The sequence below is a fragment of the Anas acuta genome, chromosome 3 (genome assembly GCF_963932015.1).
Source record: "Anas acuta chromosome 3, bAnaAcu1.1, whole genome shotgun sequence".
Taxonomy (NCBI): domain Eukaryota; kingdom Metazoa; phylum Chordata; class Aves; order Anseriformes; family Anatidae; genus Anas; species Anas acuta.
In genome coordinates, this window is record NC_088981.1 from 12,551,410 (window position 1) to 12,577,563 (window position 26,154).

The window sequence follows — 26,154 nt, forward strand, 5'->3', positions numbered from 1 at the left end:
GATTAATAAACATGCTAATATGATCTGTAATGAAAACTTAGTTTAAACATTCTCATATTCAGTTCTTCCACGTAATTTCTTCTCTTCATTTTCTTCATTTTCAGTATAGGAAACTGTATTAGAGTTTTGTTAATAGGTCTTCTCTGAATGATAGTAATTTGCAAAATTCGTTGTTCATTAAATTACAGTTCAGAATTATGACAACTATAGAATTTATGACTGGAGATTAAGACTGGGAAATAACATAAGTTTTTCTTTTTTTTTTTCTAAATAGTAACATAAGGGTTTTTAAAAGGCGACAGAATAGTGTTATAATTAGTGGTTTGTGAAATGGTTTGGTTTACAAATTTAATCCTTCTATTAAAACTAGGGGAAACCTGACTCTCAATGCTTGATGTTACTGCTATTTTAAATATGTGCGTATTTTCCCTATGAATTATTTGTGCAGCTTAGGAGGTACAGCAGGCCCTGAAATTTCTAGATTTAGGTGCCTTTTGGAGTTATGTAGTTTTACAGAGTATGGAATCCTGAAGAGCACGTAAGCCACTCATTTTCGAGGGAGCGTTGGCTGACCAACAGGAGTGGCAGTGTAGCTGATGCTGAAGTTAGTTGATGCTCACTAGGAAACGATGGTACAACTGGATTCAGGCTGTTTAGACTTGGAAAAGTTAAGCAGGGTCAGACTGGTCATGGCAAAGGGAAAGGAACAGTGGTTCTGTTGTTAACTCTCGTTGCCTGATGAGATGGCCAGCTAGCGTGCTTATATCCCTTGTGCTGTCCTGGAGCTCTATAGATCATCCTCCTGTCGAACTGTGGGCATAGGTGATGGATGCCCGGTGCAGTTGCATACCACAAGTCAATGTCTGCACAACAGAGCTGTCAGCACTGCAGTATGGCTGTGTGCAGTTTGGGTTTCTTTGTCCTCTCCAGAGCCTTCAGGAAGTACGGTTGTGGCAGGGATGTATTCAAAGCCATCATAAAAGGGAGACCAGGCGAGGTCTAGCCTTGCATGCTCATCGGTTCCTAACCACTAAAACAAGGAGCTGTAAGCGTTTTACCAGAAAGCCAAGCCAAGGATGTAAGGCACAGTCAAGGTCTCTGCTATATGATCAAAAGGAGGTGCAGGAGGTGTACTAGGTGTTATTGTGGCACTGAAATGCTGGGGGCAGTGGGCTGCAGCAGGTAGGTGGTGTCCCTGTGCATGCCTGCTGGTAGACTTGTGCGTGCCAGCTGTCCAGGGGGATGCTATCGTGATGGGTATAGATGAGCTTGAGGGGGTTCCAGTTTTCAGTCCCTCTGCTTGTACGTCCAAAATAAGTATTGCACTGGGTTCGGAGCACATGCCAACTAGTGGTTTAAATGTCATTTGCTGCCTCTGAAAGAATGGAAAGGTTCTCTCTAAGTTCATCCAGGACCGTGCTTTCTCTGGCACTTCATAGTCCAGCTCTGCAACCACAATTCATCCCTAAATGTCAGCAATACTTAGGGGGAGTAAGAACTACACGTTGCCAGCCAAAAAAGGGACATGAAGAACAGCCTGATGTCCAGCCACACAGAGCTCTTTTCCATCTCTTTTCCATCTTTGCATTTCCTGGCTGAGGTCCTGTACGCTCCCTGCCTTTGTGGCACCCTGACCAAATGCACTGAATTATAAATGAGCAATGCTATATTCCCCCCACACCTCTTCACCACCTACTACATTTGAATCATAAAATCTTGTAGTGAATATAAATGATTAATTTCTCAAATGATTGATATCCTTTAAATTAGTTTACTTTGTGGTTTAGCTTTCATAGTACTGTGCCATAGTCCTGGTAACAGCACTTTGTAATGCTGTGATGTATATGCAACAGCTTTTTTGGGGTTCTGTGTTGAAAGATATTCATAGTATCCTATCTAGACTTTTTTTTTTTCCTGGTAGAAAGCATAGGATTTAGGCAGTAAAAGCATTTTTTTTTTTTTAAGGTGCATAGGAAGTGTTATAGAGGTAGATAAGTGACAAGGAAACAAGAACATTATTAATCTGTGATGTTCTATGAAGTTATTACAAATACTATATTTAGAGTGAACTCTTTTACAATACACATGGGAACTTAAGGTGTGAAAAGTCCCATATTACTACTTTAAATCTATGCAGCAGAGCTTGTTGTAGCATAGGCAGCTTTCCCTTACAAACCTCTGCTTTGCTTCTGCAGAGTCCCTCTGGCATTCACCCTAGTGAATCATGACAGAGCCGTGTTGTTAGGGCTCTTCATAAACAAGCAATTTTCTCTCTGCCCACTCCTCTGCCACTTCGGCTCATGAGGCAATCACCAACCACACAACAAACAATCTAGCAAAGGTGCTGGCCATGCTCCTTTTAAGACACGGATGTATGCTGCACAGAGGAGCTCATCTTACTCTAATATTTTGGTGTAAATGAAGGAAGATGTGGGGGGTGAGGGGGTGGAAACAACAACAAAAAAAAACAACAACACTTGGGTCCAACTTTTTATTATTATTTAAAAAGCTCTGTGAGGCACTTAGAGCACAGGTTGGCTAAGTTTGGGGTCAGGTCCTCTGAGTGGCAGGATGGGGCATCCTCCTGTTGAAACCAGGATGCAGGCTTGGCAAGTGTTTTGGCACTTCGATTTTTGGAGCTTCGGGTCTCTTTGGCATCAGATGTTAGTGCTTCCACAATTGTGAAGACTCTGTAGGGACAGTATTTCAAAGTGGAAGGATTACATTTGGTCCATAAAAAAAACAGGCTGCATATCATTTTCTTGGCCACCATGAAGAATAAAATTGCACTGGTGTGGTTCTCAAAGCCAAAACCCAGGGCAACCTCCCACTTACTGGAAAAAAAAAAAAAAAAAAGGGAGAGGGGGAAGGGGAGGAGGTTCAGAAGAGAGGCTCTGAATGGATAACTCCTAGCAGTGTCTCAAGGGGATAAAAGCAGGCGGTTCAGGAGCACGTGAGGCTTTGTAAGGCTCTGGAGGAAGGTGGGAGAGGGGAAGAGAAGTAACCCAGCTTGAGCTGATAGAGGAAGGCATCGTGTTAATCAAGCAAAGGCTGGCTGCTACTTCAGATTATGGAAAAGAAGAGGAAGGTGAAGATGCAGCTTCTAGAGATGTCAGAGGAGCATGGTGTTTGTTGAATATGCCTTTACCCAGCGTTGGTTACCTGTACCTCCACCAGCAAAAGGTCTGTAAGCTCAGGTCCCAGATTGCTCGGGATACATGGAGTGACTTCGCTTTGTGGACAGTCCCCTTCTGCCCCTCCAGGCTGATTTGCTGAGAACAGCAATGTTTGAGTGTCCCCAGGCTCAGGTGGAGGGTTTTTTGCAGTGCTGTCATAGGCCCCAGCTAGCAAGGAGACTGGCCAAGAAAAAAGTCCAAGTATGAAGTGTAAGGCCATTTTTTTTTTCCATCTGAGGGAATGTTTGTTGCCTTGAATTTATTGGAGAAGCTTGTGTTTTGTGTAACACAGTTAGCTACCTTCAACCCAGAGATATTGAGAAATTTTGATTTCACTGGACAACTACATATTAAAAAGAAACATGTTTCTACCTGCAATGTTGGTAAAAACACAGACTCTTTAAAAACCTCATGAATTATTTGTGAAGATGCAGTAATGAAGGATTCTGCATGAAGAAATGACTCCCAAAGATGAATATTAGTTAGTGCACTTCGTGAGGTGATGCATTGAAGTCAGAAAAAGCTCAGTTTGTCTTTGATATTATTGTTGTCTGCTGTGTGTGTCCTGGGAGAAAAGTATTTACCTTGTATGGGGCTCTGTTGTGGCAGAAATGACCCTGGGATGCCCAAGCAGAACACTGAGCACTTAATTTAAAGAAAGTTCTTGCTCTGTGGAAGCAATTATTAGGCCTGCAGTGGGAGGTATCTGCTCATGTAGACGTGGCGATTGTGTGCATCTAAGGTATAACAGTTAATACATTGCGGCTCAGTGTGAGCTAGTACCCCTTGTTGCAGACAAGCCCTTAAGTATTTAAATACCCAGGTCTCTCTCACTTAAATGCCCGAGAGTCCAACCTGGCCTCCACATGGTGACTATTGTAAGTTTTCCTCATGAAACTGCATTATGTTTCAGCCTAATTAGTGCTGCTAGCTGTAGCCTTAGTAAAGAAACATTAGATTAGAAAGTACCAGAGGCTGAGTGCCCACATCCTCTCCTACAGGAATTAAATCAATTTCAGTCTTGCCGTATTCACACAGCTGATTTAATTTGGCCTCTTTCTCTAGATGATGGCAGCAGCAGAGTAGGAAGCTCTTGCCATTATTACTTGTGTTTTACTCCAGAGCTGAATCTGTTCTGAGTGCTGTCAGGGTAGCATTGCTTATTAGCCCCCAAGTAAAGCAAACACTATTTCAGTAGCAAAGAAATTAAAGGTTAGTCAATAAATAGCAGTTACTGGCAACAAATTAAGATGAGGAACATTTTATTGTGGTAATAGGAATGAACGTTTCCTACTGTGAAATTGGATTTTTTATTGAAATCAAATATATAATTAAGATATTATGCACAGAAAAGGTTAGAAACCTTAACATCTTTTGTCCATCAGCCAAATATTGTAGTATGTTGATATCCATGCTGTGAGTTCCCCATTACTGCTCTGCCAGTAATTTCAACCTGGCATCTAGACTAAATTGTCTCCCTAGGAGCCAAGAGGAAACGTAGTTGATATGCGATCTGAGGCACGGGCCTTTCTTGAATGAATAAAAGCGCTGTCATATTTTACGAAATTACATCTGCTGGTTATATGCGGTGATCATCTCTCAATGAGGGAGAGGGCAGAGTTCACCTAAGTTATGGCACAGGCTGGTATTTGGAAGACACTTGATAGGATTTTACACAATCTTTTAGCTTCTCTCACATATATTTAAGGTACACGATAGAAACTGAAAGCAAGGTAATGATTATGATGCGTCTACACAGTAATTTTAAAATAGGTATTAAGGAACATGCACAGCACAAATTGCTTGCTAAAGCTTGCTAAACAGCCTTGGAGCGGTATATTCCGTGAAGGAAGATGGAGAAATGCGATAAGCGTCTGTCATGCAATGCCAAAAATGCAACTCTGTTTAATCTCCTTTTCCCTGAGCAGAGCTCAAAAGGAAGCCCAGTCACCTGTGGTCTGCAGGCTTCCCCTTCAGTACTCGGCTCCAGGGGCCCCAGTGGACGCTGCAGCTGGGCACTGGCTCGAGGTGGCCCTTCTGGAGCAGGGGCTGGACCTGATGGCCCCCAGTTTTTATCTGAAATCTCACCAGCTCAATGCTGGTGGCTCCGCGGCCCCAACAATGGTGGCTGTGCACCCGCGCAAGGATTTGAGTTGGTGGTGCTGCATCGCTGTGTGGTGCAGCCCAAGGAGCTGTGGGGCTGTTGGAGCTGTGGGACTTGAGAGGAGCTGGAGAGTTGTTTCCCAGTGTCCGGAGTTAGTGATGGGGCAAGAGCAGGAACCTGAACCCTCCCTTTCTCATTCCCTTTGGCTGGTAGGAGTATTGAAAGCATGTGCATGACTTGAGTTGTAGAAAATACTGAGAGCAAACCACTTGTTTAGAGCAACTGTCTTTCAGCACGTGGAACTGCAGTGCTGGTGAATTTTAAAATCTCTTGTGAAAATGGACAAAATCATCATTTTTGTCTCTCAGTGCTGGAGTGCCCGTTGCCACCTCAGCCTGAGCTCTGTAACCATATGCATTTTTTTTTTCTATTCCATTCCTCATTTCCTTAAAGGGCTGATTTATTGGGTACAAACTACAAAGCTAAGTATTTTTCAGGATGTAAGTCATAGTGGTTGTGAGAAGGAGTGAGACTATAATTCTCCCCCACTTTATTTTACTTCAGTATTTTCAGAGGGGAGGGGAAGGCTGTATTCTTTCCATTAGACCTCTCCTTTCTTAATCACCATTCCCTAATTAATTCCCTGGTTAAATATAAAGCTAGCATTAGCTTTGAATAATGTTTTCCTGTGTGATTAAGTAAAGAAGAATTCCTTTCTTTTGTGTGATGACTCATCGCCAGGGGATCTGGAGCAAGCCTGAGGGTGGATATTTGAGACTCCTGTTCCAGGTGCTCTTGTAGCTTGGAGCTGTGTTTGCTGTCAGTCCGGAGGTGGGAGGCAAAGGTGATATCACGTATCAGCGGCATACAAAGAAAATTGTCTCTCTGGTGAAGCCATGTCACTAGTACAGCTGGGGTTTCTTCTGGTGGAAGGCTGAGTCTGACTCTTGGAAATGCAAATCTCTAGACAAGGCTTACGGTTTGGAGACATGTAAATCGCTGCTCTTTATAGCACAATGTACATAATGATTTTTTGCTGCATGATACATTTTCTTTGGTATCCAAGCTGGCCCCCAAATTTACCAAATTTCTTTTTGCCCATCACTTTCTCATTCCTCTCCCTGCACCAATTGGCATACCTGACCTGTACCAGTGCAGCTGTGTGTTGGGTGGCATCATATACCTTGTGGCTGAAAGAACCCAGCTGAAAAAAGAGCCTCTGAAACAAAAGGGGAGGTTGTAGTGAACCAATGTGGCCAAGAGGCAGTGGAGGGAAGGGTTTAAGCTGGCCAAGGTTACTTCACCACTGAAGCAACATGGTCTAACTCTATCCAAAGAATACAACCTTCTTCTACTGCATTAGCTCATGGCATTCATTTTCAGCTCATGGTGATAATTTTTAGCTCAAGAGGGAGTTTTAATAATGATTCTTGGTTCAAATGTTGCTGATAGCTTGAGATGAGAAAAAGAATATGGCTTTATTAACTTAGCAGCAAGGAAAACATATGGAATATGTTTCATATAATGACATGAAAATGCTTGTGGAGTGAATGCTGTAACAGTGAAGTCTCCAATATGTAATTGCTGGGTGTTGAAAAACAGGCACTTAAAAATATGCTCAGTTTTTGATAAAAAGTTCAGAAAACAGAAATCCCACTAATGTTTGTTCTTTCACTTGTTTTACAGGCATTCCCCTGCATTTCAACGGGAATTTATGGTGAGTAAGACCTTAGGTATCACTTATTACTTACTTGTTTTTATTGCTATTGTTAGTTGTTTAACCAGGGGTATTTCATACCAGATGTCTTGTCAGTCATTTTGACCTGTGAATCTACTTGTACTGTGTTAAATAAGAGACCCAAAGCCTTTGACTGTGACTGGGTACTAGCGTGCTAGTAAATGGATGCTATCGTGCAGCCCTTAGGAGCCTGCCAGCCGGGGCCCATGACTGTGATTACACTCCTGTAGCTCTGGTAGCTCTTAAACACACTGCTTGTGGCTTCAACACTGGAAAAACACTGTTTTGATAAAATTTTCTATCCAAAAGGTAGACAAGCAAGCAAGGCTCTACAGTGTCCAAGGCTGGGGGAGAAAGTGTATTTTCCTCAAACAAACTTGCTAGAATACCATGAAGTTCAGTTCCCTGGAGTTGTGCTTCCACGTGTTTAGCTTACTAATTTAAACCCAAATTAATGCTGCCTGAAGATATGAAGGAAAATGGATATGACAAAAGTTAATCAAAAAAAAAAAACCAAAAAACAACTCAGCTACTTTTTGACTGGCACTGTGGAAGAAGTGGGCATGACATTTAAAGGAGGAAAAAGATGCACTATTCCATATTGGGAAATATATGTGGAGAACTCTGTGAGGGGATGTGCAAATTCACCAGGGGATAATAGTATTTTGCCACAAAAAAAACATGTGGGCTGTGATTTTTTTTTTCTCTCATTTAGCTTCAGCGAGTACGTAGCATTGATAATAGGTTAGGTTACTTCTACAAATCAGGGATATTAGAGGGGGGAAAAAAGCAGCAATTAAAAAAATATATAGTCATTGTGTATCACCATAGTATGATAGAGCTATTATGTGAAAATAACATCTAGTAGTTTTTAGCTAAATTAATTTCAGCTTTAACTTATCGGGTATTGCGGATGTTGGAAAATTATTAAAAACAAAGTGACAGGAATATTTATTTCTTTTTTCTTTTTTTCAAGAAATATTTGGAGAAGCTGTTATTTAAAATTGTTTGTTTGGCTGTAAATGTGAATTAGGCCTCAGAGGGCATAATATAAATTAGTTTGGTGTATTTTTTGTCACTTGAACTACACCTTTGTTAGTGCAGAAGAACATGCAGATGCGATTCCTGCAAACACCAGAAGTTACTGAAAATGAATCTGGCTTCAGCTACAACTCTGTCTTAGTCTGCAGTTCAGGTCCACCTCTTGAACTTTCAGGGAAGGTTCTGTATTTTAGTTCTTGACTTTGTGACCTAAGCCTTGATCTCTAAATCTCTAAACAGACATGTTTTTATTATTTCACAAAAATCAGCAAGGTATGGTGTCAATGTATGGAAATTACTAGTGGTTGGAACTTGCGTATAATAGCAACTTAATTGTATAATTGGCCTAGTTAATAGAAAAGGTCCCAGCAGGTGAGGAATATAGTTACCTGAAGTTGATAAAGGATGCTGGATCTCCAGTAGGAATCTAGATTTTACTTTCCTGGGCTATGCTTTTCTTAATTAGCATTGGCTTTTAACTGGTACGCTGTGGCATCACGGAAACATCACGTTTGAATAATTGGTTGCTTTTTTCACCTTTGTTAGGAGAATTGAGGCATATTTCTTGTAAAATATTCTGTTTCACTGATGATGTTTTTTGTATAGCTTTTTTTTTTTTTAACCTCTAATTTGCTTTTACTTTTTTATTTTTCAATAAATAACTTCTATTCCTCATTGAAAAAATACTTATTCGGGTGGGGAGAGAAGGTAGAATCTTCTTTCCAAACTCCCAAATGTACTGGGTGCTGGCGTAGCAATTAAATGGGCAACCCTGTTTCAAGCTGTGCTACATGTTGTGCTCGAGGTGTAAGGTACACCCCAAACACACGAAGGTATGCTTTCATCTTTCTGTTTTTTGTTTTTTCTCCCTTCTATCCATACACATTCCTTTAGATAATGTCAGTGTCTAGAGAAGCAAGTGTATCAGTTTCATTCCTGGTGGTCTAGCTGATTAGTAATGCTTCATGTATTGTACAATTAATGCTGGACTATCCCAGTAAAGTGCTGGTGAAGGAACATACAGCCCTGATTTCCCACCTCAGATCCAGATGAACAAATGTTGTCCATGCAGAAACTTTGGGCTGATAACTGAGTTTCACCACCCAGTGGAAGGGGGCAAATTTGCAAGAGATTGGCTGAGTGGATGCAGTTGAAGAATCTGGATTGCATTTTACTCCAAATTCTTGTAAATGCCTACATTGCTTGTCTTCTCTATTATCATTAGATGAAAGTAGTCACACTTCTCTGGAGAGCAGTCCTTTCCTGTTTGCATCACTGCTGATCACTCCCTTTTTCCCATAAAAAGGAAGCTGGGAAAAAGAAAGCAAGCCTCTTTCAGAGGTTTCGGCCAAGGGCAGATTGCTTTTCATGAGAGGGTGTTGGATGGAGGAAAGGTCTGCCTTTCCTCCCCAAACACTTCCACAAGCCCCACCTCCACCCGCAGCACTGGGGAGGTTCCAGCCTGGATGGGTTAGAGCCCCAGGAAGGCCATTTGCCACTAGGGCGCCATGCCAGGAGTCAAAACTTTGCTTTTAATGCGCTCCTATTTAAAGAGCGCTGGCAAAAGTTTCACTCATGAGGGATGTATGCTTTAAAAGTCTGATACTTCAAACAAGGGATTAAATCTTTAAAAAATGAGGTAGAAGCAACCGGTACTGAATGTTTGTAAAGTCTGCAGAAAAAGTATGGGTCTACCCACAGATGCTTTGGAGAAAAAAACAGCGTTATCTTTTCCTGAGAGATCTCTGTCAGCTCTAATATGCCTCTAAACTGATAATCAGTCTAAGAAAGCAAAGGTTATGAAGCCTCATGTCCCCATGGATCCCTGGGTTACTCCTTTCTGTTGCAATAAATGCTTTCCTTTATAACAAGAGCATGAAGTTTCATAAATAAAACTGCTCCAGGAGTACAGAGGACTTGTACTTGCTCCCATGTCATTAGGGATTGCCCTGTACTGGGGCAGCAAGTGGCAGAGCTACAGTTCAATAATTCTCAGCCTTGAGCCAGGAGCACAAGGTTAGCATTGTCGCAGCTTTATTAAGGCCAATTTCGATTTTAGGGATATTCTTTTGTTTTGTCTCTTCTCTTTTTCAAAGAAATTTTGCTATTAAAAAAATAATAAAGGTGATAAAAATAAATTCACAGACAAACTTGTAGTCCAGAGGGTAACAAGAGTTATTTTAGGCTGTATTGTGTCTGATTTTTACTTTATACACAGTGATGACTATTTATGCATCCACTTTCACCATCATTAACACCTTCTTATATCTGAGGTACTGACAGAAGATAAAAAAAAAAAAAAAAAAAAAAAAGTGACTTCCTTGGGTAGTTTTTATGGAAGAGCACGTCATTATCATGTCTTTAAGAAGCTATCCACAAGTTATGGTGTTTGCAGCCTGTGAAGTGAACAGGGATGTCTGATATGGTGCTACAAATCTTATGAGCTGCAAAATTAAAACAAGGCTTTGCAGATGGATATGAGAAGACGGGAATTTTCATGCTTTGTCACATGCTCTGTTGAGAGATCATTATGGGCTGGACTACATATGGAAGGATTTGGGGATGTTATGGTCTATGCACACCTTATTTGTTACCTTTCTTTTATTTTACAGTAATACAGGCTTTGGCTTCTGTTCCCAGATACTTATTTTGGCAATGAAAGCTGCTCTCTGGCAAAATAAGCAAGAATTTAAATGCTATTTTAAGCTTAGGGAAGGAAAAAAGGAATGAGGGGAAGAAAGACGAGAAGAAGAGAAATCTTCAGCTGGTATTTCTTTTTGTCTCTACACCAGTGTACCTGTATATTTTACCATAGCTTGACTTTCATCAAAGTATCATCTAGCCTTTCTGAGAAAAAAGATAATGACAGTTCTCTAGATTTTGTTGTGAATGCTGATTTATTTATTTTTTTTTAATGTAGAGAGGGAAAGGGAAAAAAATCTAAAAGCCATCAAAGTGTAGAATGGGTCCGCAGTGATGTAGGCAGTGGGAATGCTCCGGTTCACCACATTTTAAACACCCTTATTACATTGGAGTAAGACTTATTTCTTTTAGAATCAGGCCACTTAAGCTTACTTGTAGCTTTTGGCCTGGTCATGGCAAAACATTGCAAGGTTAAATTTATTATGTGTTGCTGCAGGAGAGTCTGAAAAGCAGGCGTGGAAAGCAAGGAGGGAAAAAGAAGCAGGGGTGGGGGGAGGAGTGAAATAAAGTGTGCAGTGTATAATACAGTCTCAAGGCAGGATGCAGGGAGCTATCACATATCCTCCACTCTGCCTTGTCTCCATCTGCGGAGAGAGGTCCCTCGGTGCAGTGCCAGCTTGTCACGCAGCTGTCCTGACCTCCAGCACGGCGTCCTCTGTACCCGAAGAACAATTCATCCCAGCAATCTACACAGGGCTGGGAGCGTGTCCATCAGCTCTTCTCGCTGTGAGGTGATCCGAGATAGAGTGTAACAAGGGATTAACCGACAGGTGCACCACCGAAGGATTATAAAAGCCCTCTGAAAATCTGAGTCAGAAGACTAAACCAAATGTTTTCAAAGGCAGAACAAATTTCTGACACAGGGCTAAAGGTTGAGGCAATCTATTTCTATCTTTCCCATCTGTTTCTCCTCATTTTCTGTTGGCATTTTGTTCCTAAGAGATGTATTTCTTTAATGAGCAATTCTAATAAGGGTTGCACTGTTGTCTTTCCAAAGAAGGAGTTAGCTTGAAAATTTTCAGAGCCGCTATGCACAAATAATGCACGTGGTATAATGGTAACCATGAAGCAGCCTGGTATTCATCTGCAGTCTGATGCTCTGAGTCCTTGTAGCCGTCCTAATGGCCTGACGTTGTATGTGATAATCAGCATTTGAATATTGTGCTGTAGTGGTAACCTAGGAAAATAGATGTTATAATATGAATTTTCTGACTGGAAGAATCCAGTAGGTCGCATAAGGAAATGTTCCATTAAGATGAATCTTTCCTATTACTAAAACATTTTCTTAACCTGATCAGCAGCTCCTCATCCCTCAACCCAGACTGCATCAAGTATTTGACACCACAGTGTGGTTTTAACAGTCATTTGCCGTAACTCATTGGGAAGTTAATTGCATTTTGTTATTTACTCCGTAATTTGTGTAATGTAATATTTTAGTGAAAATGAAGATGTATGATAACTCATTTTTTGTTGCTTCTTTTGGGACTGATTGCCAGTTAAATGAGACTATTATTAAAATTAATAATAGGAGCAGCTATGAAATGACTATTATAATATTCAAGTAATCCTAGAAATCTAATTACTACTTGTATAAAAATTTGTTGCATACATTATTTAACAGTGTTCTTATTTCAGACAGTGTAGTGTCCGTGATACTAATCGGTCTTTTCCCATATTTTACATACTAAAAAATGATTACTGGAAAGTGTAAATCAATGAGCTCTCAGCAGTCTAAAATTAACATTCACATGACATACTTAGAAAGGAGAAGCTCAAACTTGATTCCAAAAAAGAGGCTTAATAAGCTCTCTTTTTCTGTGGAAATTGGCATTTTGTGGATATTGTAGTAAGGCTATCATGAAATTTATCTATTCTGAAGTTCTTGCTGTCTGTCCGACTTAAAACATTTCACCTAAACCTTAGAGGACAAATCCTAACCTTCATTAAAATACTGTTTAGGTACCATCCTTAATAAAAAATAAATAAATTCAAAAGCTTAGACTGAACACTTAATATTCTTTCCTCAGTTGCCTTCTGGTATCGTTAGTTGTTTTTTTCCCCTTTTCTTTTTAGGAAGAGATAGGTAAAGTTCCAATGTAGTTGCTTCTCTTTTGAAAATGGTAGAAGCATAAAGAACTTAAGGCTTTGTAAATTCTGGGAGGTCTGACTTCTTTGTTATATTTACTGCTCTGATTTTATATTTGTATATGTTAATTGCCTGCTTCAATCTTGCAACTTCACAGAAACAGTTGTTTTTGTGCTCTCTTGCTTCATAGTGGCTTCTATCTTGAAGTTCCTAGCATGTCTGTAACTCATAGGTAGTGTCTTTTGCAATGACCTGTACAGGTATTGCAGACTGGTGAGGAAAAGCCAGTGACATCTCCAAAGGCATCGAAACCAGATTGCACTTTGGGGGCTTTTCCTCATGTTTCTGTCATGTTTTTATTTTTTCCCAGGCAAGCTATTCTGCAACATATATAAAAAAAAAAAAAAAAAAAAAAAAAAAAAAAGCTGGAAAAGATTTGTAATGTGCAGAAACCATACTGATGATAACAGAACCAGGGCTTCGGGTGTTATATTTGTTCTGGTATTTGTTTTTTTGCATCCAGAGAATTAAGATTGTCTCAATTACCATGACAAAAATTGAACTCCTGTGTCACTGTACACCAATAACATCATTTAATGTCCTCTTGTAAATTTTACTGGCCAGTGTCAACAAGGTCATTCATCGTATGTGTGTTCTGCGGCTTTACAATCAGGAAAAGCTGAGGCTTCTTTGAAGCCAATTTATTAAGATATGAATTTAAGGAAAAAAAATAATGAAAAAAGAAAGATATGGACCTTGTACCAAAGACTTTAAAATAACATGATCTATGCAGTATAAAATAGCTCTTGGTAAAAGGCCCAGTTATCAGTATAGTTTTTTTTCCTTGATGTAATCTTGCCCCTTCTTCCCAGAAGAAATCTTGGAGTCCAATCCATTCATGAATTCCATTGTCTGTACAGGCTTTAACGAGTGTGGAATATACCACAGAATCAGAGAAGCAGCAAATAGCTGAAGGATGTCCACGTTTAAAATTAGCAAGTTTCACTTTATTTATCTTTAAGTGCATAAAAGGAAATGAAGTGGCCTGACGTAACTTAAAATTGATTGCCTCAAAGAGTTTTGAGACTCCAAGCAACTAGTATAATTGTTTGGATGCCTATTTAGACAATTAAATCAATCAACAAAGTGTGTATGTTGCTATTTGCGGCTATTTCTGCATATATTTTTCATCTTGAGAAGCAAAGACAGTGCTGTGCACCCTTGGGATTCCCTAAGGTTCTGAGTAACCTCATCTAAGTTTGACATTTCTCCTGCTTGGACAGAAGGTTGGACCAGGTGACCTCCAGAGGTGCTCTGGTGATTCCAACCTCTGTTTTTCTGTGATTCTGAGTTGCTTATGTTTTCTTCATTGGCAGAAATTCCTTGAGCTTCGCATCAAGGAATCACACTGTTACTACAGATTCCTTGGTGAGATCTCATCAGGTGCTATAGCAAAGCTTTTTTATTTTTTATATAATCATTAAGTGTAGTGTGACAAATTAGTAATTCTTGGAACATCTTTGTCATGCCTTCCACGATTTTAAAGTGTATGTTGTATGTGAAGTATGTTACCTTTTGAGTTTTAAACGTATTGTGAAAATAAAGACAGCTATTTTAGTGGTTTCAGTCAAATTTCATGATGTAACTGAGCTTCCTTGAAAGGAGGAACTACATATGAAAGTAATCTAGTTAAAGAAAAACAGGTATCATCTTGACAGCTGTAAAACTACTCCTTGGTTTGAAAACTTGCACTGGAGATGAGGTGTGCCATAGGAGCAGTGATTTCATTTACCCGTGCACTTCAGCATGACTAGTCTTGTAAGTAATCTTAGTTATACATCACAAATACTATAGACTTCAGCAGCTAGGAAAACTTAATAAATAAATAAATAAATAAAAATTGCCTAGGGTAAGATTTTTAATCCATCAACCACAACCACTTCAATACTGAATAATTGTTCTAACTCGCATTTAGAAATGAAGTGTTAAGCATATTCAGTTAATATTGGATACAACTCATGACTTAAAATGTATTCCAGGAGAACAGAACAGTCGCACTAGCCTGTGCTTGTGTGCCCTTACGTAGTTTTTAACAGCCCTAAGACATAAGCGCTAACTAGGAATAATATTTGTGGTGTGATGTGTATCAATTAGTTTTACCACGAAGGTATTAACTGCATCTTTTTGAACTTTTGTAACTGTGTTATGTATTTAATACATGAGGAAAACAGCTTGCTCGCTCTTATTCTTTCCTTATTTCTGGTGCACAGTGATACTCTGGTCAGTGATGCCATGGCCTAGCCACAAAATGTTTTGGAGATGCCCATTATTTGCCTCATTTTCTGTTCTTCATAGCAGGCGGCTTCTCTTTCTGTGTATTTATGTAATATGTGTTGCAATGGTCCTCATCTGTGTTGATGACCCTAAATACTCCTCCAGTACAAATACAGAAAGGCGCCATATGCTCAAATTTACTACAAACTGCCAAGATGTTTTCCCAGATGTTTGATGTCTGGAAGTTACTTAAAGAAGTGTGCAAGAGGTATATGCAGTAATATTGGGGCTTTTACGTAGCCTGAAAGATTAAAAAATAAAAAAACAAAAAATGTTGCAAGTACAAGGACAGATATTTTCTCATTCCCTTCAAGCAAAATAAAAGATGATCAAAACAGACTTGCTATTTTGCATCTCATCATGGTACCTGAAAGACAATTAATTCAAAGGTGTCTCTGCCACTGTCTTGTCCTTTTTTTCCTGCATCTTTGTGAGATAGGAATGCTGACATATATCATTGGAAAGGGCAACAGCTGCTGAGGCAGAAGACAACTAGAAAAGTCAGATGAACATTGCTGTCTGTGGTGGTGGTGTTATTGAAAGAGCGCCATGGGCCTGGGATGGAGTTCTGGCTCTTAGTCTTCAAAACCTGTTTGAGGCCAGTGTGCCATTGACTTTTGGAAACTTGTTCACTCATTTCTTCTGCCTGAAGAAGTGATATCCAGTATAAAATACAGCTAATTACAGCAATGGAAAGAAACATGTATTACAGTGGCCTGATTTTTCTTGAGTATTTTCGTAAAACTGATTTTTTAGATTTGTACACCTTCTTTAAACATATGCAACTTCAGTAATCTGCTGAAGGTTGTATCAGTGCATAAAATAAATTGCATGCATGCGTTGTCAGGATTGAGGTATTATTTCTCAAATTCTGTATTAATTATTATTAATACAAAAAAATCTCATTCTGGAATTGTTTTCTGTTTCATGAATAATAGGATTCTGATAGATTAAATTTAAGCTAGTTGTCTGTGTTAATGAAATATTAAACAGCTTCTGAAAACATATGTGGCTTACTGCAGAGGAAACACAATAAGAGTCAAAAATTACCTTTTTGTAAATGCCATTCAGAAGAAAGTTTGAATGCTCTTAAGAGCATCTGTGCAGAGTAGGATCGTAGCTGCTTTTGTTTACTGAGCAGTAATGGTATACATATTAAATTCCCCTTCAGGCTTACTCAGGGTGAGATGTTCAGAAACAAATGTGTACCTTGTTGAAGAGTTAAGTCAGAAGTTCACTACTTCTTAACAAGGTAACTACAGAAAGAAATGTGGATAGCCTTTTAGTGTACCTGCCAGGCAGGCAGGATAGAAGCCAACCATCTACTCAAAGGACTGGTTAGAGGAGGATGGGAAAAGTCACCTTCTGATGCTTTAAAATACACTTTGGGTCAGGTTTCTGCTCGATCGAGCTGAATTCAGTTTATTTCTGAGCTGTCACTACTGCAGAATAGCGCCGGTTCGAGAGGTATTCTGTGAGAAGACTAACTGTAATTGGCAATCCATTTCTTCATTTCCATGCTATAGCCAGCTTGACAAATTAATCACAATCAAATACAGGCTGCGGGAAGGGGGCGACCTATGTAGCACAGAAGAAAAATGAGGCCTCATGCTGGCATGACAGACTAATCTTTCAATTCACCCCGTTAGGCTGAACGTGGGGACTCACTGGTGTGCCTGTCACCAGCACCACCCATAAACAAACTGCTCAGGCTCAGTGCTAGGGTTTGGCGGGCGTGATAAAGGTTATTGAGTGCTGCCCCGCACCTTGTCCATCACTGCTGCGGGACGAGGATCGCCTGGATTAGTCCTGATGAGGAAGAGTCACTGTGCAGTGTCTTACGAGATTGGTGGAGAGAGCGTGACCTGAATTACATTGCGTGGAGTGATGTTGTGTCTGATCCCATAAGAAACAAAATGGCTCCTTGTTTGGGGTGGACGTGTTACGGCTACCATGCAAGTAGCCTGTCACAGCAATGATTATTGCGAACAGGTCTGAGTGAAGCTAACTCATCTCTGAAGCTGTCCCAGGGAATAGGGCCTTTGTGGCTCCAAGTGAAAAGGGAAAGGATGGCAACTGAAATGAACTGAAGTTATTGTCAGCTATCAAAAAAAAAATGAGAACTCTTGTTAGATGTTTTAGTTAGTTTGCTTTCAGTATCTTTATTGGAGTGGTGCAATACATTTGTGACATGTTGGGTTATATTTAGAGTGTAAGACTCCAATTTAACAGACCTACTCTTAATAATGTTCCTTATATTGTCTACTATTATGATTTTAGGTTTTCATCTGGTAACTAAAATAGAAACAGAGCTGAATAATTCTTACTAGAGTTGGTCAGCGTACCTTGGTTGCAGAGCTATAATGGTTTCCATTGGCAGTGAAATAGTCCGTTGCATTTAGAGGAAGAGATCTAGCTTTTTTTTTTTTTTCCTTTTTTTTTGTTTTGTTTTGTTTTAATTGACTCTATTCACTTTGGCTATAATTTCATTGATTTTAGCAGGTGAAATATCTGGTCACTTGTATCATACCTTCCCAATAATGTTTTGTTTGGTTGGTTCGTTGTTTGGTTGTGTTTTTTTTTGTTGTTGTTTTTTGTTTGTTTTTGGCAGATAAGACTTTGCTATCTTTTTCTTGAAGGGGTTTCTAACCACTTAGAAAGGACACTATTTTAAAATCTGTTCTGTAAAGAATTTGTTTGTGTGCCTCTTTTTATTCTTTTCAATATTTTACTTATATACAAGAGTGGAATGCATTCTTTCCTAAATATTAGTAGATGATAAACTGTATTTATCATTTTCCAATTTAGTTTTGGACAGTGCAGCATACTTTTTTGTTTTTCTTTTGTTTCTTCTCTCTGTAATCTTCGAAAGAACCCTGTAACAGAAATAATGCATAACACTATTTATAAGGTAATAATTTACAGTATGTTATGTTGTGGCACTGGAAGGCTTTCTGTTCCTTTCTATTTTCATTTCTCTCAGGAATAAGAACATTAAGCCTTCACTTTCAAAGAGTTTGTAACACTGCATATGGAAAACATCATCTTTCATCACATATTGTGACTGTTGTTTTGTCAAAAGCCAAATTCTCAATTCAACTAAGCAAACCAGCAGCACTTAGAGGTCTCAGCCGGTCATTTGCTGAGGGAAGGTGCTGCTCAATGTAAATAATGTTCTGGTGATCCTGCATGGGAAGGGCTGGGTTCAGAGGTCCCTGAGCTAAACACAGACCAGTATGGATGTTGGTACATTGGTCTATCTGGCAGCTGGGTTTGAATGTTTTCCGTGTCAATTTTCCCATTTCTCTGTTTTATGGCCAAAAGACTATTTCTAAAAGTGGAGAAGATTGCATGTACTGTTGGACATGCACATGAGAAAAATACAGGACAGGCAGATTTAGAACCTGATCATAAAAACAACCACCACAACACACAAGAAAACAAACCGAAAAAGCCCCCCTCTCCACCCTAACAAAACAAAACAAAAAGCAGTTTCGGCTTTAGGTTAAGGGTAAATCAACTGTTCCAGAAGAGAAAAGAGAGTGCAGTGTATAGTTTTAGCTTTATGTACCAGGTCATTACCCGATGCTGGAAAAAAACTGAGTATCAGTCTTATTCAGAATGCTTATCAGTGTAAATTGCCCCATGTAGGCTGTGAGCTGTAGACAGTGCAATCATAATAGCTTTTGAACTGATGCAGTTTTGTGTCTTCAGAACATTAATCATTTTCTTATGCCTTTAATTACCATAAGGTAGTTATACTTGTGTCCATAATAGGCTCTGAACATTATGCTGCTGATAGATTTTTAACCGTTCTTTTTGTTGTAGCTAGTAAACATAATACAGCAGAGCATTATGATTCCAGATCTTTTTTTTTTTTTTTTTTTTTTTTTTAAGCCAAGTGCTGTTAGGAACATTACTATGTAAGGCCAACAATGTTTTGAGCTCTATTTGCTAGTTGATTGTAGTCTTCTGTTTTTCTGTCTTTAGGAATGAGAGAAAAGAACAATTCAATTGCTAGACAGGCATTGCTTAATAAAGCTAAGATGATTTTTGTCTGATTTAATAGGAAGGAACAATTACTGTGTTTTCCACAGCACCAAATACAATATGGAAAAAAGACGGTAATGCTAGTTAGGGTGCTTACCAATTGCTGGTCTGTATTCTCAGAATCTCCTCTATTTTATTTTGCTGTGGACTTCCTAAGTTATAATTTACTAGTTCTCAGTAATATTAATAATTTACTGATGTATAGTGGGCTCTTCACATAGGAAGGTGTTAGATTCCCTTCTAATTGAAGCTGTCAGCCATGATGTAGATAATGAGGGTGCATATTGGCAATGCTTCTGTGTCATTCCTAATGAGGACTTCAGGTTGTGGAACCTTATACCAGTCTCCCTATTGTGTGGCCTGATTAATGAGTTGTCACCATTTTATTGAATATAGGTAATCAGAAGCAGCCATTGAATTTATCATATTTGGCAACCAAGAAATGGAGAATGTACAATAACTGACAAATTGAATGTGCAAGAATCTCTAGCTGTTTAATTTATGTACATACACAAGGTTTTATTAACTCCCCATGTATGTTTTCAATTCATGTTTTCCAAAACTACACTAGAGTTCAAGATGGGAAAATACTGTTCTATCTATTGCGTTTCTTTAATATTGCCAGCCTATTCCGAATCGTCTCATTAAGAGCAGTCAGGGATGTCCTAGTTGTGGAATTTCAAGCATTTGATGTTAAAGAATTTACTTTCTAAGCCTTTTAAAAGCTTGTTTTGTTTTTGATATATTTTTTTCCTACTGGTTGACCTTCTGAGTTTCCCATGTTGATTACATGGCATTTATGCTGACCTTAACCTAGCTGAACACTTCCTGAAAAGGAACAGATAGAAATGTTTCTACATCAGTGCTTATTCCAATAAAACATAGACCTGTAGTTGATAAGCATGCTTAAATTACATATGATTTCAAGAAATTATGAATTTAAAAAATACCTTGGATTATGAATTATGTTTACTTAATAGACAAATTAAAAATTTTAATTAAAAAATACACAAAAAAAATTGACAAATTATTGAAACTTCTTGGTATTGTGGTTAGGAAGAGGTCACCTTGATATGTGCACTTTGAGTATATTTTAGCCTTGGCTCCATGCCTTGTCAGAAGGTGTCTTAAATTTTGTTACCTCTACAATTTTTTTTAATCTACTTATTTTTTATTATTTTTTCTTATGACTATTACTGTCAACATATTTCATTCGTTTTCTACTTATTAAGCAAAATGGCTCTGTCTGAATTTCATGTGCAGTCTTAATTTTGTAACTTTTAATGTATGATCCCTGCTATTTAGATTACTTGGTATTTATTGCTTGTTTTTGTCACCGCCCACTGAATATATTAATGTCTGTGAATCTCTAAATGGTGATGCTCCTCTCTTCCCCCACAATGTCAGATCTGATAAAACTGTCTTCCTTTTCCTTCACAACAAACCTAAATATCTGCATAATAAACACTAGGAGGTAATCATGTGCTTCATCCAATTCTGAATTATTTGTCTATAATTTTCAGTGGTTAAGACAGTATCATATTTGGCTACCACCCCTCATGAGTGGTGTGCGTTCCATGAAGCCTTCTGAGGGTTTTAAGGTGATGAGTTGAACCTCTCTGTCTTGCTGCTTCCCGCAGCCTGTCCAGTGCAAGGAGTCATGGAGAATATTTACACAAACATCTCAGCCAGCAGATCTGAGCATGGGGTAACTCCTGGAGGACAGGGATGAGCTCCTTGAGTCAGCATCTTCTTCTCTTGTTATGGCTGGATATGAAGATGATGTCTTTCCACCCTGATCTTGCTTTGTTAAAATTAGTTAAAATTAGTTAAAATTAGTTGGTGTTTGGTGTTTTGTCTTTTCTATTTTTTTTTCCATTCATTAATTCACTAAATTTTCAAAAGTACCTCCACCCTTCTCAATCATCAGTTATTTTCAGTGTATAACTGATGGTATTATCCTAGTCCTTCACATATACAGAACAAGGGAAAGGCATCCTCAGTATCTTTATCAACAATTTGCTGTGCACCCTTACTCAGGGATCAGTCTCTTCTCTCATGCACCAAGTGATAAGACTAGAGGAAATGGCCTTAAGTGCTGCCAGGGGAGGTTTAGGTTGGATTTCAGGATGATTTTCTTCACTGAAAGGGTTGGGAAGTATTTGAACAGGCTGCCTAGGGAATTTGTTTTGTCACCATCACTGGAGGTCTTCAAGAAATGTAGAAGTAGAGCTAAGGGACATGGTTTAATGGTGGAGTTGGCAGTGCTAGGTTAAAGTTTGACTAGGTGATCTTAGAAGTCTTTTCCAACCTTAATGATTCTATGATTCTAAGAAACATTATACTTTCAGCACAAAAAATGTCCCAGAAGCTCACATGTGCATCATTTCCTCCTTTGACTCTTAGCAGTGTTATTGCAGAGTAGCTCTCTATTCAGATAGTTTTTTAACCAGTTTTGAAACTGTTTGCCTAAGCTAGTCTGATTGCCATCCTTAGCATTTTTTTCCTTCCTGCTCTTTTGATTTGTGTAGGGAATTTTTTTCCCCAATTTCTATAGAAGAGGCGGTTTCTGAATTTGAGCTTGTGTTCCCTTCTTTCAGTGCCTGCATGAACTCAGGTTACCTTGTAGCAATTGCTCATTCTGTTCATTCAAATTCTTTTACATTTTAGGGAGGTCTACTTACAATCTCCTATTTTCAAAGGAATACAAATCTTGCTTCTTTGACCTTTCTGAACTTCGGAGATCCTTCTGTCATTGCAATGTCCACCACTGATTTTTCTCAGTTCATAGAATACTTTTAAGTTAAATACCAAGTGCTGGATATAAGGTGTTTTAAGATGGCTTGATTAGCATCTATTACAGTGTTCGTATAATTTCTTTGGATTTATTCCTAACTAGTTCAGAGAGTGACTGTATCTTTGTTTGCTTTTTCAAATAATTTTAGTAGTGATATTAAGACTTGCAGTGGCATAAACATACCAACTTTGTTACTATTTTCCTATCTCCAGGTAGGTAGTGTATGCTCCCTAACTTTTATTTATATAAGCATCAGGCTGTGTAATAGTATTTTGCAAAGCACATATACAAATATGTGTAATTTAAATAAACATAGATATTGAGCCTATTGGTCTTGACTCATTGGCACTGTATGTTTTATTGCCTTGTTGTGGAGGTCCTTTGTTTAGCAATTGATTTATAAAAATAAACGCTCTTCTTATAGAATGACTATTAGTTTTGTAAATCTAACAAGAATTGCTCCCCCACCCAACATGCTTTTGAGCAAATTCTTATGTTGATCTCACAAATTTGCACCCTCATGCCTTCATTTTCCACTCTCTGCCTTTTTTATTAGCTTCTTTCTGTTTCCTACCATGACTTCATTTTACAGTCTTTTAAATTTTGTGTTATGGTGAAAGAAAATGGAATTGCCCAGCACCACACTGCCCTTTCTTCCAGCTGCTGAGGGGCTGGGCCCTGCCCTGTGGCCGCCGGAACCTTCTGGAACCAGTGTGGGGCAGCCCCGGCTCCCTCACAGAGGCGCCGCTGCAACCCTTTGACACCTACACGGGGGAAGGGCAAGAACATAGAGGCTGGGCAGTGTTAGCGAGTTTGATTTTCGTTTAAATACACTCCTCAGCATCTCGTATGTTATCACTGTACTCTGAGGAGGAGAGCTGGTGCGATGTTTTTCCCTGTTTTAAGGTGTAGCGCTGTGAGAGGCTGTTCTCTGCCTCCAGGCTCCTGCTGTGTGGAGCACTGGTAAAACCGCAGCTACCTTTCCATGTAAATCAGCCTGAATTGCCACGACACCTAAATAGATTTTATCACATGTGGTGATAATTCTCCCTCTTCTGTGCAGTTTTGTTTTCTTTTACAGGAGGAAGGGGAAAAGCTGAGGGCTGTGCTGCGGGGTTCTCTATTCACCTCTGAGAGCTGTAGGAAGGGCAGAGACCTTTTCCTTGAGTGAAGGGACCCCCTATTTCCAGCCAACACAGGGGGCACATGCGGTCCTGTGGAAGTCACTGACTGCTGATGGTGTAAATGACTGTGAAATAAAAAAAAAAAAAATTAAACTTGTTAGGGCCAGTTTTATTCCACCGTGGAGAGCCCCCTGTCACAGGATAGGTCCTCCACAGCCATGTGGGGGCAACTGTGCCATGGTGGGTGGTGACCACAGCTGGGAGATTTTCAGGTGGATAATTTAGTGAAATAATTCAGGTCCAACTGTAAATGTTATGGTAGCATTTCTCACAATCTAGAGAAATGCATCTCTTGTGTTAATGCAAGCTATCTTTAATGTAATTCTGTATATAGAGAGGACCTTTTGATATGATTAAGAAAATAATTACAGAACTCTCATTAGTTGAAGCAACTCAGTAAGGTTGACTTATTCTTACACTGTTTCAGTCACTTAAAAAGCTCTTTTGAACTGATTCGGTGTCAGCAGTGTGCCCTGATGGCCAAGAAGACCAATGGGATCCTGGGGTGCATTAAAAGGAGTGTGGCCAGCAGGTCAAGGGAGGTGATCCTCCCTCTCTACTCTGCTCTGGTCAGGCCTTACCTGCAGTACTGTGTCCAGTTCTGGGCTCCCTGGCACAAAAAAGACAGGGATCTCCTGGAAAGTGTCCAGCTGAGGGCCACAAAGATGATACAGGGCTTGGAGCATCTCCTCTGTGAGGAGAAGGCTGAGAGACTTGGGTCTGTCCAGCCTTGAGAAAAGAAGACTGAGAGGGGATCTTATTAATGTTTATAAATAGCTGAGGTGTGGGAGACAGAGATTTGGCCAACCTCTTTTCAGTGGTTTGTGGGGACAGGGCAAGGGGTAATGGCCACAAGATAGAGCACAGGAAGTTCTGCATCAACATGCAAAAAAATTTCTTCACGGTGAGGGTGATGGAGCACTGGGACAGGCTGCCCAGGGAGGTTGTGGAGTCTCCTTCTCTGGAGATATTCAAGACCCATCTAGACACCTATGTGTGCAACTTGCTCTAGGACATGTGCTTTGGCAGATGAGTTGGACCCAATGATCTCTTGAGGTCCCTTCCAACCTCCACAGTTCTGTGATTCTGTGATCAGTCTGGGATTTTGTGTTTCTGAGAGGGTTAGTTGTGTTTGTGATGTAAAGTGTGGTTATCTGTCTTGAAAGTATAGTTTTCCTGAGGCGCAGTGTGGGTGATCTCACACTTAGCATATACACAAGCTAAATTTAATAAAGTACTGGAATAAACCACCACTTCTGCTGCCACGTGGCCACATTTACAAGGAAATTGAGGTGGGAGGTCAGTTTTCACATAAGGACTTCGGTTGGAGATGCCTGTTTCTTAAGTGGAGGTCTTCTAATCTCACTTGTCTGACAGGTGGTAAGAAATTTACATTTAAATTGTTCAGATCAGCTGCTTATTTGTACTGGGTTGTTGGACAAAAGAAATCTTTTAGTCTTCCATAGTCTTCCACTGCTTGATCTAACCAACCATAGCATAGGCTCCTTCTTTTCAAATATGGGCATTGTTTCTGACTGAAGTAATTGTCGTTTGCATTGGCCTTTCTCTTTGTCCTATATCGGTGTGAATGTTGTTCAAAATGACATTGATAATGTTTTATTTTTCTTGGAGAATGGCCTCTTGCACAATGACATCTTTTTACTGTAAAGCCAAATATGCCAATGGCTGTCTAACCACAAGCACTGATAGTTGTTAAACCTTTCTAAACACTGGGAATTTCCATTACTTGCTCAAGCAAAACAGATTTGCTTGTATAATGTTTTTTTCAAAAAAGTATCACACCAGTAACTTGTAAGAATGCATGCTGAAAATGCTATTTAAAACAACTGTTAAGATGTAAAGTTCATATCAAGACTAAACTGGATATGAATTCATAGGATTGGAAATGCCATTGACTAGTTATTTAATTTCCTTTTTAATTGAAGTAAGTAAGACTCAGAAAATGCATAATTGTGAGTGAAATGCAAATTAGAGATATTAACAGAAAACATAGTTTAAAAAAAAAAAAAAAAGAAAAAAAAACAAGCAAACACTTGATCAACAATTAATACTGTGATCTTTTGAAATCGTGAAGAAATTGATGAGCTCCAGGACATTTTGTTTATCAACTTGTGTATTTTGGATTTAAAAGATTTGTCGTGCATTGGAACAGGCTCCCCAGGGACGTAGTCACGGCACCAAGCCTGTCGGAGTTTAAGAAGTGTTTGGACTGTGCACTTAGACATATGGTCTGAATTTTTGGGTAGACCTGTGTGGTGCCAGGAGTTGGACTCGATGATCCTTATGGGTCCCTTCCAACTCGGGATATTCTATGATTCTATGGTTCTAAAAGGCAACTGATGCCAGGGGCTGACTGGCAGTTAAGAGAAGCCTTGCAATAGGGGTTGCCAACAGAGGCGTACATAAAATTAAATTATCGTGTGAGAGAATGAGACCTTAAAAGCAGGAGGCCAAAGAAGAGTCCATGTTTTGCAAGAGATTGATATTTGTGTATTTTACCCTGTAGTTGTTGGTTCCGTGCTCTTTAGCATATGAGGACTTGTTAAGAGCATTGGAAGTATGAGATGCATGGTTGTACCTGGTCAGGTGTTCTGGATTCAAGTTTTCTGTTCTGTTCTGAATTTCAAGTTTTCCTTATCTGTGGTTGAAGTCAGCTTTCCCATTAATCCCCCAAACTCTTTCCAATTACATTTCTCTTTTTGTGTAACTTCCTGTGATCTGAGAGAACAGAACGAGGACAACACATTTTCAGTGCAGCATTTGGCGGGAGTGTGAAGTAGCTGCTGGCAGCTCCCATGCACTTTCTGTTCACTTCACAAAGGTACGGCAGTACAGCCTGAAATGAAGTTAAGTATCTAGACTGTGTTGTCAGGTAGGATGATACATATATTAGCATAGAATCAAGTGAGGTGTGCCGTAA

The 26,154-nt window shown here is 39.4% G+C and overlaps 1 protein-coding gene across 3 annotated transcripts in view; it reads left to right on the forward strand.

The window, feature by feature from the left end:
- MACROD2 (mono-ADP ribosylhydrolase 2) overlaps positions 1-26,154 on the forward strand; it is an 854,218-nt gene that overhangs the window by 565,304 nt on the left and 262,760 nt on the right. For all 3 annotated transcript variants that reach the window (XM_068675719.1, XM_068675720.1, XM_068675721.1), the window contains one exon: positions 6,967-6,997. In XM_068675719.1, the coding sequence (XP_068531820.1) occupies positions 6,967-6,997 (31 nt within the window). The remainder of the gene's footprint in view (positions 1-6,966; positions 6,998-26,154) is intronic.